General features: G+C 44.0%; 1 protein-coding gene across 2 annotated transcripts in view; it reads left to right on the plus strand.

The window, feature by feature from the left end:
- Positions 10811–15599, plus strand: part of ADGRB3 (adhesion G protein-coupled receptor B3) — an 883764-nt gene continuing 878975 nt past the window's right edge. Inside the window, exons 1-3 of one of the 2 annotated variants that reach the window (XM_005688755.3) lie at positions 10811–11303; positions 12743–12908; positions 13989–14760. In XM_005688755.3, the coding sequence (XP_005688812.1) occupies positions 14004–14760 (757 nt within the window). In that variant the 5' untranslated portion in view covers positions 10811–11303; positions 12743–12908; positions 13989–14003. The remainder of the gene's footprint in view (positions 11304–12742; positions 12909–13988; positions 14761–15599) is intronic. The other variant, XM_018058811.1, reaches the window with a different exon arrangement.

Raw genomic sequence — 15599 nt, forward strand, 5'->3', positions numbered from 1 at the left:
CCCTGTGCCTCAAAAACTAACAATACCCCATCAAATAAAGAAAATTCCCTTGCCATTTCCTGCATCCTGAATCTCTTCAGTCACCCCTCCTTCCCCCTGTCCCTCTTCATCCTTTCTCTGGGCCTTCAATTTCATGGGGTCTTCATCAGTAAGCTCCTTGTGTGCACAGCAAGGAGTTCAACGAAGTCGTCCTCTTGCAGCTGTTGCTGAGGCTGACTGTAACTTCTCACTGAGGCTCACTGAGTTGCTGAAGACCTCTTTGGACTCCTCACCCACTTTCTCAGATCCAAGAAAATCATGAATAACCTGCAGGCAGAGTTTCTTCCAAACCCCATTCATGGTGATGGCCATATTCTCACACCAAGCAATTTTTTATGACCTTTATAGTTTTTCCAAAATTATCACAATGCTGTTCTTGATTTGTCACTCACCTTTACTGCCTGACAAAGAGTGTGATGCAAACAGTATTTCTTGAAAGTCGCTGTAACTCCCCGGTCCATAGGTTGGATGAATAACGTAGTATTCGGTGGCAGATATACTACTCTGATATTGGGATGAAAATTGTCCATGAATGGAGGGTGGCCTGTAGCATTGTTAAGCAACAAAATAATGTTGAATGGGATGTCATTCCTCAAGAAATATTTCTCTACCTCCAGGATAAAGTGCTGGAAAAACAAGTCCTGGAAAATGGCCTGTGTAAACTTGACTTTGGGGTTATACTTACACACAACAGGAAGAGAGCACTTGGCTATGTTTTAAGGGCTCTTGGGTTCTCTGCATGATAAACTAAGAGAGGCTTCGGCTTCATATCATGGAAGCATTGCCACCAAGTGACGGAGTTAGCTTATCCTTTGCTGCTTCTAGCCTGGCATCAACTTTTCTTCCTTCTTGATATAACTTTGGTCTGGCATTCTCTTTCAGTACAGTCCTGCCTCATCCACATTAAACGCTCACTCATGTATATATGTGCCTTCATTAATAATTTCAGGAAGCATTTCAGGAAATTCCTCTGCAGCTCCCGAAGCTGCATTCACCACCTTGCCACTCATTAAACTAAGTGAGATTTCAGCTTCATATCACTGTAAGCATCGCCACCAAACAACAGATTTAGCCTACTCTTTGCTGCTTTATAGCCTGGCATTAACCTCTCCCCTGCCCATTTGGTCCTATCTCATCTATACTAAAAACCTGCTCAGGTAAATATCCACCTTCATCAATAATTTCTTGAAGCAGTTCAGGAAATTCTCAGGCAACTACCAAATCCACACTTGATTCCTCACCCCTGACTTTTACATTGTGAAGGTTGGCTCTAGGCTTGAACAGATGAAACCAGCCACAGCTGGCATTAAAAGATGAGCCCTCTGATTCTTTGCTGTGTTTCTTCTTCGCATTTTTGTAAAGTTTTTCGCCTTTCTCTTGAATCGTCATTCAGCTGAGTGAGACTCAGTGCTGACGCTGATCCTGCACCCACACACAGAGAAGCTTCTCCATCACCTCCATCACTTTTCCACACTTTTTCCATATTATTGCTGACATCCTTAGTGCAACAAGCTTCATATGTTCCATAATCTTGTCCTTGTTTTTTAGAATCACTGAACAATTCATGTTATAAGGAGGAGTGACAGCTACCATATTTTTTGCCTCGCTCCACTCTATTATTTTCACTTTTTTTTCATTGTTATCACTTGGCAGTTCTTAGCAGTACCAAGTACATCACCACTGCTTTTACACCTGCTTCCAGACATTCTGGGCACGAATTAAAGATGCTATACTACTGTACTTTATGTAGTACTATATAGTAAAATACACAAAATCACAGGTGTATTGTCAATACATGACAATATACACCAGCCATGTGGATTCACTTATGTGACCTGACATGAGAAGGCATGCTCTTATCTTTGAAAGTTCAAAGGATCATATGTAGGGAATTCACTGTATCTAGCAATCCCATGAATGGAGGAGCCTGGTAGGCTGCAGTCCATGGGGTCGCTGAGAGTTGGACATGACTCAGTGACTTCACTTTCACTTTTCACTTTCATGCATTGGAGAAGGAAATGGCAACCCACTCCAGTGTTCTTGCCTGGAGAATCCCAGGGACAGGGGAGCCTGGTGAGCTGCCGTCTATGGAGTCACACAGAGTCGGACATGACTGAAGCGACTTAGCAGCAGCAGCAGCAGCAATCACTTATTTTGTGCCTTGTGCTGTGTTAGGGAAGAGTATACAATCACGGAGCTTATAGGCTACTAAAAAATCAAAGAACAATTAAATAATTAAAAATTGTTGTTGTTATTCAGTCACCCAGTGGTGTCTGACTCTTTGTGACCCCATGGACTGCAGCACGCCAGGCTACCCTCTCCCTGACCATCTCCCAGAGTTTGCCCAAGTTCATGTTTATTGCATTGGTGATACCATCCAGCCATCTCATCCTCTGACACCCTCTTCTCCTTCCCCTCAATCTTTCCCAGCATCAGGAACTTTTCCAATGAGTCATCTGTTCGCATCAGATGACAAAAATACTGAAGCTTCAGCTTCAACATCAGTCCTTCCAGTGAATATTCAGGGTGATCTCCCTTAAGATTGACTGGTTTGATCTCCTTGATGTCCAAAGGACTTTCAGGAGTCTTCTCCAGCACCACAGTTTGAAGGCATCAATTCTTTGGCATTCTGCCTAAATTAGCAAATACTAAGAAACAGACAAATAAGTATCTTGGAAAGAATATAAAGTAAGAAACCATAGATTGGGTGGTTAAAAAAAAAAAAAAAACAGCTTCTCTAAAGAGATGATTTTCAGATGAAACCTGAAGGATGAGAATAGGACAGGCCAATAAAATTTTGTCACACATCAAGGGACGGGAAGTCCATTCCTTATGCGGGGAGGCTATAAGGAATGGAAAAGCTTGGTGTCTTTGAGACACTGAAAGATTTAGTAGTGTGGGCAGCATAAGTAAGCAGGATGAAAGGGAAACAGGAGTCACATGATGTGAGGCCTGTAGGCTGTGATTAAGGGTTTGGACTTATTTAATATATGTATGATGGAAAGCAACTAGGGTTTAAACAAAAAGACTATTTTAAATTATGTTTTAAAAGAACACATTTTGCCTTGAGCATAATTGATTGAAAGTGGATTATGAAGAATTTTTGATACCAGGTAGATGCTTACTACAGTCAATTGAGTAAAAATGACATGCTTTGGAAAATAAAAATGTAAGTGAAAGCAGAATTAGTTAGATTTGAGATACATGCCTTTGAAATGTTTTATGGGTTGAATATAGGCTTCCCAGATGGCCCAAGGTAAAGAATCTGCCTGCCAATGGAGGATACACAGCTTCAATCCTGTATCAGGAAAATTCCCTGGAGTGGAATGGCAACTGACTCCAGTATTCTTACCTGGAAAATTCCATGGACTGTAGCCTGTCAGGCTCCTCTGTCCATGTGGTTACACAGAGTCTGACACAACTGAGTGACTGAGCATGCATGCATGCATGGGTTAAATAATTTCCCCTCAAAATTCATATGCTCTGTAAGATGAGGGAGCTCCCATCCAACCACATCTCTTTATCAATGAAGAATGCAGAAAGTTATCAAAGTTGATGTATTGAACTGAAGTTTTATGTTTTAGAGATCAAGTAAAAATTACAAAATATTCATCAGTTCAGTTCAGTTCAGTCACTCAGTCATGTCCGACTTTTTGTGCGCCCATGAACCACAGCACACCAGTCCTCCCTGTCCATCACCAACTCAAGGAGTCCACCCAAACCCATGTCCACTGAGTCGGTGATGCCAGCCAACCATCTCATCCTCTGTCATCCCCTTCTTCTCCTGCCTTCAATCTTTCCCAGCATCAGGATCTTTCCAAATGAGTCAGCTCTTCGCATGAGGTGGCCAAAATATTGGAGTTTCAGCTTCAACATCAGTCCTTCCAATGACCAACCAGGACTGATTTCCTTTAGGATGGACTGGTTGGATCTCCTTGCAGTCCAAGGGACTCTCAAGAGTCTTTTCCAACACCACAGTTCAAAAGAGTCAGTTCTTCAGTGCTCAGCTTTCTTTATAGTCCAACTCTCACATCCATACATGACCACAGGAAAAACCATAGCCTTGACTAGACGGACCTTTATTGACAAGGCAAAATATTCTTATGGGGGTGTAATGGGCAAGTCAGCTTACAAGTCTTAAGTTATGACAGAGTAACAGCCCATGGGGTGAGGCCATGTGAACCCAGTTAATATACAGGGACATTAGGGTGCCCAAGGGTGTGGATTTCTTCACCAATGTTCTGCTGCATGGATGCTGGCTCAGGAAGGCAGTTTTATAGTACATGCAGCCAGGAAAATATAAGCAAGAGCTGAAGGTTTTAAATAAATTACTATAGTAATGGGTATGGAATCTATAGGGTTATGCATCAGTTATCTATTGTTACATAACAAGCTGTCCCCAAACTTTACAAATGGAAACAGCAAATATTTGGTGTCTTTTTTAAAATAAATTAATTTATATATTTTAATTGAAGGCCAATTACTTTACAATATTGTAGTGGTTTTTGCCATACATTGACATAAATCAGCCACGGGCGCACATGTGTTCCCTATCCAGAACCCCCCTCCCACTTCCTTCCCCATCCCATACCTCAGGGTCATCCCAGTGTACCAACCCTGGGCACCCTGTCTCATGCATTGAACCTGGACTGGTGATTCATTTCACATATGATAATATACACGTTTCAACGCTACCCTCTCAAATCATCCCACCCTCGCCTTCTCCCACAAAGTCCAAAAGACTGTTCTTTACATCTGTGCCTCTTTTGCTGTCTCACATATAGGGTCATCATTACCATCTCTCTAAATTCCATATATATGCGTTAGTATACTGTTTTGGTGTTTTTCTTTCTGACTTATTTCACTCTGTATAATAGGCTCCAGTTTTCATCCACCTCATTAGAACTGATTCAAATACATTATTTTTAATAGCTGACTAACAATGCATTGTGTATATGTACCACAGCTTTCTTATTAATTCATCTGCCGATGGGCATCTAAGTTGCTTCCATGTCCTGGCTATTATAAACAGTGCTGTGATGAACATTGGGGTACCATGAGGTGCCATTTCACGCCAGTCAGAATGGCTGCTATCAAAAAGTCTACAAACAATAAATGCTGGAGAGGGTATGTAGTGCGTACAGCCACTATGAAGAACAGTGTGGAGATGCCTTCAAAAATTGGAAATAGAACTGCCATATGACCCAGCAATCCCACTGCTAGGTATACAGACCGAGGAAACCAGAATTGAAAGAGGCATGTGTACCCCAATGTTTATCACAGCACTGTTTACAATAGCCAGGACATGGAAGCAATCTAGATGCCCATCAGCAAACAAATGGATAAGAAAGCTATGGTACATATAGAAAACTATAAAACACTGATGAAAGAAATCAAAGATGACACAAATAGATGGAGAAATATACCATGTTCATGGATTGGAAGAATCAGTATAGTGAAAATGAGTATTCTACCCAAAGCACTCTATAGATTCAATGTAATCCCTATCAAGCTACCAACAGTATTTTTTCAGAGAACTAGAACAAATAATTTCACAGTTTGTATGGAAATACAAAAAACCTCAAATAGCCAAAGCAATCTTCAGAAAGAAGAATGGAACTTGAGGAATCAACCTGCTGGGCTTCAGACTATTCTACAAAGCTACAGTCATCAAGACAGTATGGTACTGGCACAAAGACAGAAAAATGGATCAATGGAACAAAATAGAAAGCCCAGAGACAAATCCAAACACCTATGGACACCTTATCTTTGACAAAGGAGGCAAGAATATACAATGGAGAAAAGACAATCTCTTTAACAAGTGCTGGGAAAACTGGTCAACCACTTGTAAAAGAATGAAACTAGAACACGTTCTAACACTATACACAAAAATAAACTCAAAATGGATTAAAGACCTAAATGGAACACTATAAAACTCCTAGAGGAAAACAAGGGCAAAACACTCTCTGACATAAATCACAGCAGGATTCTCCCCAGAGTAATGGAAATAAAAGCAAAAATAAACAAATCAGACCTAATTAAACTTAAAACGTTTTGCACAATGAAGGAAACTATAAGAAAGGTGAAAAGACAGCCTTCAGAATGGGAGAAAATAATAGCTAAAGAAGCAACTGACAAAGAATTAATCTCAAAAATATACAAGCAGCTCCTGCAGCTCAATTCCAGAAAAATAAATGACCCAATCAAAAAATGGGCCAAAGAACTAAACAGACATTTCTCCAAAGAAGACATACAGATGGCTAACAAACACATGAAAAGATGCTCAACATCACTCATTATCAGAGAAATGCAAACCAAAACCACAATGAGGTATCATCTCATGCTGGTCAGAATGGCTGCCGTCAAAAAGTCTACAAATAATAAATGCTGGAGAGGTTGTATAAGGTACCTTCTTACAATGTTGGTGGGAATGCAAACTAGTACAGCCACTATGGAGAACGGTGTGGAGATTCCTTTAAAAACTGGAAATAGAACTGCGATAGGACACAGCAATCCCACTGCTGGGCATATACACTGAAGAAACCAGAATTGAAAGAGATATGTGTACCGCAATGTTCATCACAGCACTGTTTATAATAGCCAGGACATGGAAGCAACGTAGACGTCCATTGGTAGATGAACGGATAAGGAAGTTGTGGTACAGATACACAGTGGAGTATTACTCAGCTATAAAAAAGAATACATTTAAGTCAGTTTTAATGAGGCAGATGAAACTGGAGCCTATCATACAGAGTGAAGCAAGCCAAAAAGAGAAACACCAATACAGTATATTAATGCATATATGTGGAATTTAGAAAGATGGCATTGATGACCCTATATGCAAGACAGCAAAAAAAATACAGATGTAAAGAACACATTTTTGGACTCTGTGGGAGAAGGTGAGGGTGGGATGATATGAGAGAATAACACTGAAACACGTATATCACCATATGTAAAACAGATGATCAGTGCAAGTTCAAAGCACGAAGCAGGGCACCCAAAGCTGGTGCTCTGGGATAACCCAGAGGGATGGGGTGGGGAGGAGGAGGGACGAGGTTCAGGGTAGGGGACACATGTACACCCATGGCTGATTCATGATGATATATGGCAAAAACCATCACAATATTGTAAAGTAATTAGCCTTTAATTAGTAATTAAAATAAATAAATACTTTTAAAAAGGCTTTCTTAAATGAAAAATGCAAAGAAATAGAGGAAAATAATAGTATGGAAAAGACTAGAGATCTTTTCAAGAAAATTGGAAATACTAAGGGAAAATTTCATGCAAGGATGAGCAAAACAAAGGACAGAAATGGTATGGTCAAAACAGAAGAGGAAGAGATTAAGAAGAGATGGCAAGAATACACCAAAGAACTATACAAAAAAGGTCTTAATGACCCAAATAACCATAACAGTATGGTCATTCACCTACAGTTGGACATCCTGGAGTGAAGTCAAGTGGGCTTAGAAAGCATTACTATGAACAAAGCTAGTGGAGGTGATGGAATTCCAGCTGAGCTATTTCAAATCCTAAATATGATGCTGTTAATGTGCTGTACTCAATATGTCAGCAAATTTGAAGGACTCAGCAGTGGCCAAGGACGGGAAAAGGTCAGTTTTCATTCCAATCCCAAAGAAAAGCAATGTCAAAGAATGTTCATACTGCTGTACAATCGCAGTCATTTCACATGTTATCAACATAATGCTCAAAATCCTTCAAGCTAGGCTTTAGATACCAACAATCCTGTGTTCATAGTAATTCTTCCTAAGCCCACTTGACTTCATACTCTAGAATGTCTGGGTTTAGGTGAAAGTCCACATCATTGTGGTTATCTGGGTTACTTAAATGAAAATTACTTTATACATTAATCTGGCAGTTTAGAGGCAAGAGTACCATGAGTGCTTGTTCAGTCATGTCTGACTCTGTGACCCCACACATGGACTGTAGCCCACTAGGCTCCTCTGTCCATGGAATTTGACAGGCGAGAATACTGGAGTGGGTTGCCATTTCCTTCTCCAGGGGATCTTCCCAACCCAGGGACTGAAACTGTGTCTCTTGTGAAAGGCCACGGAAAGGCTGATGATTATTCTTTGAAATAGTGAATTTAAATTGCATTAAAGTATGAAATAGTCCAATCCCAAGAAAGACACAGGACAGAGAGTCTCAACTGCTGCACTCCTTTTTTGGGGTGGGGGCTGGAGTCTGTGTATCAGCAGTGCCGTCGCCTGGTGGAACTCTGCAGACGGGAGCAGGGTGGTTCTCCCTTGGGTTCTCTTGGGACTGTGCTGTTGTCAGGGGCCAGAGACCAGATTTCTCCACGTACCGTTCTTTTGGTGAGTCTTGATTCTGACTCCCTGAGCAAATCAGACCAGCCTAGGGTTACTGGAGCCCGCCACTTGCTTGGCATATTTATCATCCACAAATCATCTGCTATAAATATACCTCAGCAGGATGATCATCAGGCCGGCTCTGTAGCCTGCAATTTATGAAGGTTATGGGAGACGGTGTGAAGGGTGAAGTGCTTTATTAAGGGTGGCTTTCTCCCTAACCCAGCCCAGCATTGCTCTGGAATATAAATGACCCTGGGAGGGAGTGCTCCTTTCCCTTCAGGATGAAGGCTTTTTAAATTGTTCCTTTTGGCTGTTATTCTCATGTCACTGTCGTGAGGCCCCCAAGATTTTGAAAGAAACGACTAAATCACCATTTAAGATAATGTGAGAAACCTCTAGTTGCAAAGTAGAAGTATATTTAAACCTCAGATTGGTTCCTTTTTATGTACAAATCATACGCAACATTCTCCTTTTCTCCATTTATTTTGCATGCCATTAGTCTCTTTATTTTTCGCTTCTGGCAAAATAACAGAATTGACCGAAATGTCTTGCAAGTATCATAATCACAATCTCTGTGGAAGTTGAAATAAATGAAATGTGTGCTGCTTCTTTGTATTGTTAATTTTTTTATTATTATTAAAAAAAATGTGTTTGCTGAAAACACAATGTTTTGGATTACGCCCCGGACATAACCTTATTTTCCTTTCACAGTCTCTTAAATGAATAAAAAATATTGAAACGAACCCAAAACGACACAAAACCAAAACGCCACCCAGGCAGCTCTCGGCAGTGAATTTTCCTGGAACACAGTTAAAGTCGGCTGGATGGGGAATGATTAACTGTTTCCCTTACAGAGTGTTATTCTGAACATTTGTCCCAAAAGAAAAAGCCTTAAAGAGGGTCACCCTATTAATATGTATTAAGCAGTAAAGGACCAGTTTTAACATTTCAGACAACTCCTGTGAACAGATCGTGGACACCTTCCTGTTTTCACTACAATTCTCTTTTAAAATGATGTTCCCGGCTATCCAATCGACCCAGGAGTGAGGAACAACATGAGGAAGAAAAAAATGCAGAAGTAAGGAGAGAAAATGATGGAAATGTGTTTTATTCAACTTCACCTGCCGCTCAAGCAACTCACCCAGAGGAAGACTCCACACGTTGTATGAATTACCCCAGCATGGTCTCTTCCATCAACGCACTATTTTATCACCTGTTTTGCAAAGTACCAATCGCGTTTTACAAGTAGAGGCATACCCGGTAGGCACATAACCTTTAGCTGCACTTACTGGAAGCTAGTTCATCAAATACTTGTCAGCCAACTGTCCAGGAGGCAAGAACACCAAGGTGGGGAGTGGCAGACATTTACCCCTCTTTTCCTGCTAAATCGAGAATCTGGTCGCTTCTCCTCCTCCAGTCCTTTCCTCCTTGTCACCCCCGTGCCCAAACTGTTACTAGGGAAACTCGAAAAAGAACTGGATGCATTAAGAAAACAAAAGTTTCGACCCCAGAGGCACGATCCCATCGCCATGAAGAAAGCAAAGCAGACGCCCAACCTCGGTTGCGGTATCAGCCAGAACGAGTAAGATGTTAATTGCAGACTCGCAGAGGAAAAAAAACACTAACTAGTATTGTTCCTCCCGGGTACGCGCGCCGTTTGCGGGGGACGAGACCTGCCCCCTCCGCGGTGGGAGATCCATCCCTCCGAGTCCAGGTGCGGAAAGGAAAAGCTGCGACAGGTCGGCGCTGGGGAAAAAAAAAAAAGAGAGAGAGAGACAGAGAGACAGAAAGGCGACCTAGTGCGGCAGTTTCGCCCCAGCCCCGGGGGTCGCCTTCCCGCGCTCCGCAGCCCGGGCCTGGCCTCCCTAGGGCGATCAGTCCCCGCCGGCAGCGGCGCTGGGAACTGCAGGTGCACAGACCTCCCAGGCGCAGACAGCCGCGCTCCCGGGATGTGCGGGCTGGAAGCAGCGGTAACGTGAGGGGCACCGCGGCCCGGAGGTTGGCGCGCCGCCCTCCGTCCCCCCGCGCGCGACCCTCCCGCCGCCCGCGCCCCGCCAGGAGGAGCTCCGGTGCTGGCCCCGGGCCGCCTCCGGGCGCACCGCGCCGCACGCGCGCGCCGCCGAGCACACGCGGGGCCCGCCGCGCGCCTGGGGGGCCGCGCGCTCCGGCCGCCGCGCGCCCGGGAGAGCGAGCGTCGCGCGCGCACGCCCGACACAGAGCTTTACTATCTGGCTCCCCTCTCGCCTCCCTCCTCGCCGGGCATTCACACGGCTCTCCGACATCACCAGCATCCCCAGCCAAGGCTCTTTTTTTTTCTACCCCGCTCCTCTTATCAGTACCTGCGGGCTGGGGGGCGGGGGGAGACGGAGGGGCGGGAGGAGAACGGGAAGAGGGGAAGGCAGGAGCCCCAGCCTCCCGAGGCGGCCGCGGGCGCCCGCGGAGTGAACCCGCCGCCCCGGCGCATCGGCCGCGCCGCCGCCTCTGCTCGGCGCGCTTCCTGGCCGATTGCTTTGCTGGGGGCGGGGGGAGGGGGGGGCAGGTCTGGAAAAACAGCTCCAGTGGCTATGAAGCCACTTCCTTTTTTTTTTTTTTAATTCCTTAGCGTCTGTCTTCGGGGGGCTCTCCCCGCTCCCGCCGGCGCCTCGGTGGGAGGTTGGATTCACTTGGCTACGGCGTAGGCTCCGGGTTCCTGGGGGGCTTTTATTCCTCCAGCCCTCCCCTCTTTGATTCTCTCTCCCCCCACCCCCGATCCCCGCGTTCTTTTACTTCTCTTATGTGCGCGTTAAAAAAAAAAAAATCCATCCTGATTTTCTAAGCTCAGCCGGGGAAAGATGGGCTCCGGGGCTCGGGACCGAAGGGGCGTCTCTCCGTCGTTGTTGCTGGGACGCGTGTCTGCGCTGCTGCCTTAGGCGCCCCGAGCGTTCCGAGAGGAAGGTAAGGACTGGGGTCCGGGGGTCACCTTCCCTCCGCCAGGGTCGCTAGCCACCAGCTTTCCCCCCGGGGAGGGGGTGTTGCGGAGGAAGGATCGGGAAAGGCAAGGCTGTTGCTGGCGGATGGAGGGGCTGCGAGCAGACCTGACGGTCTCCATTGACTTAAACGCCGCAGTTGAAAAGTTAGGCAAGTCTCATTTTCCAGAGATGTGCTCGGTCAGGAGGGATAGGCTGAGAGACCTGGAACATCCGGAGGTTGCGTGTGATCGGGGTCGTTTTGTGGGGGGAAATGTTAGGTTAAAAGGAAGTTAAGATAAGGGGAGGCCGTGGGTCTTCTATTGGGGGAAAAAGAAAAAAAAAAAAAAATCAGTGGAGTGATGGCGCCGTCTATGTTCGACTAAACTAAAGTGTCACCCAGAAAATCAGTTTTGAGGGGAGCTAAACTAAACGCCAGTTTGCCTCTCAGCAGGAGACAAATAAATAAATAAATGGCACATCCTTGAATCCTCGGAGGCCGGGCCCCTTACACACCCGCAACCCGGTTCTTTCTTTCTTAAAGAGAAAGATGTAATTGTTGGAAGTGGCCCTGCAGTCGGGGACTGGCGGGGGATGGAGGTGGTGGTGGGGGTAACAGAGTTCGGCGATCCATTTGTGATTATGTAGAATAAAAGAAGACTCCGTATGCGAAGGAGTATACCAGTGATGGAAATAAAGAGCGTTATATTGAGGGGGCTTTCTTGAGCAGGCTCGAAGAATGAAATCAGAGCCTTTTATCCACTGTTTCTCATCCTTGATGGGCACAGCAATGCAGACATGCACTGTCAAATAGATGGAAGCAAAAGTACCGGGTTTCATTAGGAAAAGAAATACGACCTCTTTTTGAGTTAGTGATTATAAAATGAAGCCCCCTTTCATGGATGGAATTCCTAATTTAGACACTCACTGTCACATTGGGCTCAACGCCTACACTCTATCCTGAAGAACACTGCGCAGACCTGCATTGCCTGCAAAGTGCTACAGCAGGGGGAAAAGGGGGGGATTATTTCTAGAATTTCCCAGAACTTTCCCTATTTTTTAACCTTTACATCCTCTTTGGCTTTATTTTCTCAAGAAGAAAATGCATTATTCATGGAGCTGTATGTTTGAATCAGAGAACACTGTTTTGATAGTCCCAGCAATTCTGATGTTATTTTAAACTGCTGCTATATGGAGATTTAGAATTGGAGTTGTTTTTGCTTATATGAAGACATAGAATTGGAATCATGATCTGGGGATTGCAGATCTGTCTTCAGGGACTTCAAAACTGGATTTTGTGTGCATGCATTGGTGTGTGTTATGCAATGGGGAGGAAGAGGGTTTTATCCTTTGGTTCAGAGAGGACCCAGGCAAAGACATGAAAAGTCTTAACTATCTATATGTCTGTATGTCTGTCTCTGTTTACAGAACAGTGGAAGAGACTGCAGCCTAAAGACTTTTAAAATTAACTTGGCATCACTTTTCTCAGCTCAAAGGCTAAGCAAAAAAGCAGTGTCATTTATTCTAAGAAATAACTTCTTAAAGGTTAAAGCTGAAAAAGATTCAAGTTACTTTTGGATAACAACTTACAGAGGTAAATATAACCAAGAATTACTGTATTATGTAAGGCCAAGTTAAAAAATAGAGGGGGAAAAGAAAAGAGCTTTGGCGCTGTTATTGGAGACGTAGCAACAATTCAGTAATTGAAATCTGCTAGAAGAGACAATGCTAATTCTTATATCTACCATGTGTAAATGTTAAATTACAGTAGATAACTCTAGGTAAAATCACCCTAATAAAAAAAAAAAAAAAAGACTGAAACCATATCAGTTCCTGTGGTTCTGGGATTATTCACTAGTACCGCCTTTGGAAACAGATACTAATACAATGGTCTACTTTATATATCCCAGGAGGCATGTCACATTGAAATGACTGCCTTAAGTCGTGGTTCTCAATGATGATGTCCGAAAGCAAGTCTTCCTTCTGTATCTGCCCTTTCTTGGATGATAGTTTACAAATTCTATTAATCTACATGAATGCCTGTAGTTTTGCATAGGAATTTCCCATCAGTTCACATAGTGGCCCCTGCAAAGACAAGTAGGAGCATTTGGGCGATGGTGTTTCAGCTGCAACCAATTATCATTTGTGCTTTTAAAATTGAGGTATCATTTGTTATACGTGCTTTTCATATTTAAAAGAAAAGAAATAATATGACGACAGCTGTTCCCAGATTATCAGATTTTGTGTGATGTTGTTTACTGCAGGCAGAGAGCTGAGGGGGAGAAAAGGTTTGTCTAGGTTACTTAACAATATCTCAGAAATTAAAATTTAGGTTGTTGTATTTAAAAAGCAGAGTTTTCCTCTTCTTTCAATAGAATCATAATGTACTTGAAGGAAATGTTGGTAGATAAGAGCATTCCTATTAGTAATCTATTGAATATTATTTTTAAATTGAATGTAGAGAATTTGGCCATTGCGAAGGACCACGTGAGGGCGCTGTTCACACAGCAACAGATAGTTTTATGGCATTATAAAAAAATTACCTGCCCTTTTTAAAAAACGCTTTTTTACTGAAATCTTGAAAACAGCTGGCTGTAATATTGGAAGGAGTTTCTTTTTATCAATGTGCGTAGACTCTTCCTTGCATTTTATGTTTTCATTGCCATTTTTACAGGCCAAATGACATAGGATGAAGGCTGTTCGTAACCTGCTGATTTATATATTTTCCACCTATCTCCTGGTTATGTTTGGATTTAATGCTGCCCAAGACTTCTGGTGTTCAACTTTGGTGAAGGGAGTCATTTATGGATCGTATTCTGTAAGTGAAATGTTTCCCAAAAACTTTACAAACTGCACTTGGACGCTGGAAAATCCAGATCCAACCAAATATAGCATTTACCTGAAATTTTCCAAAAAGGACCTTAGCTGCTCTAACTTTTCCCTCCTGGCTTATCAGTTTGATCATTTTTCCCATGAAAAAATCAAGGATCTTTTAAGAAAGAATCATTCTATAATGCAACTCTGCGAATCCAAGAATGCTTTCGTTTTTCTACAGTATGACAAAAATTTTATTCAAATACGTCGGGTCTTTCCAACCGATTTCCCAGGATTACAGAAAAAAGGGGAAGAAGATCAGAAATCTTTTTTTGAATTTTTGGTGTTGAACAAGGTGAGCCCGAGCCAGTTTGGTTGTCATGTGTTATGCACTTGGTTGGAGAGCTGCTTAAAGTCAGAAAATGGGAGAACGGAGTCCTGCGGGATCATGTATACAAAGTGCACCTGCCCTCAGCACTTGGGAGAGTGGGGGCTCGACGACCAGGCGCTGGTTTTGTTAAATAACGTGGTGTTGCCCCTGAATGAGCAGACTGAGGGCTGCCTGACCCAAGAGCTGCAAACCACCCAGGTCTGCAATCTTACCAGGGAGGCCAAGCGACCGCCCAAAGAAGGTAAGGTCAGCCAAGAGGGGGTGCCTGGGCGGGGGCGGGGGGCGACAGGGCGGAAACGTGCTGTGGCCCATGCCAGCCGGATACTTGCCATGTCCCTGGGTCACCTCTGGATTGATTTGTGGTCCTCACTGGTCTCTCAAGCTAGTTTTATGTTTCAAGGTTTTAGATGGGTGGCAGGGTGGGGTGGTGCTCAGCAACCTGCTCTTAGATGCCAGTGGGAATGTTCAGGGGAAAATAGGTGCAAAAACGTGGAGTCAGTTTGAGATGGAGGTGGGTGGCTCGGGGGGTGATGCTATTGCTTTCTTAGGCTGCAGCCCCTGGGGGAGACAGAGACACTCACAGACCTGGGAGTGGATCTGTAAGCTTCTCGCTGGGGCTTCAGCCCACTGTCTCATCTGTGGCCTCTTTCTGGGTTGGGAAAGCTACTGAGAGGTGACACAGATTCAGTGGCATGTCGATGTGGACCAAATTACTCCCCCACATGGGATGGCAAGGGTGCCCCTCCCCCCAGAGACCCAGCATTGTGTCAAAGATGCTTTGCACAGTGAGTCCCATACAGGCTCTTGGTCAACAGAAGCCCACTGGAAGTGTGACTGTGAGGTTACAAATGAACACAGGCAGGTCCTGCAAGACCTGGTACCCTGTTAGCATGACTTTTGGTTCTGTCTTCTTGGTCCCCTCTTGAGCTTGTCAGAGCCGAGCTAGGTGGAAAGCCGTGCAGCGGAAATGCAGAAGAAAAGGGGAAAGTACAGGAGTGATTTATAACTTCACCCAGACTAGTGGGGAAGCTGCCCCAGGATCTGACATTGTGGATTATGTTTAATAAGGCTGGAAAGCTG

Source organism: Capra hircus, chromosome 14 (assembly GCF_001704415.2).
Source record: "Capra hircus breed San Clemente chromosome 14, ASM170441v1, whole genome shotgun sequence".
In the NCBI taxonomy this organism is placed as follows: Eukaryota; Metazoa; Chordata; class Mammalia; order Artiodactyla; family Bovidae; genus Capra; species Capra hircus.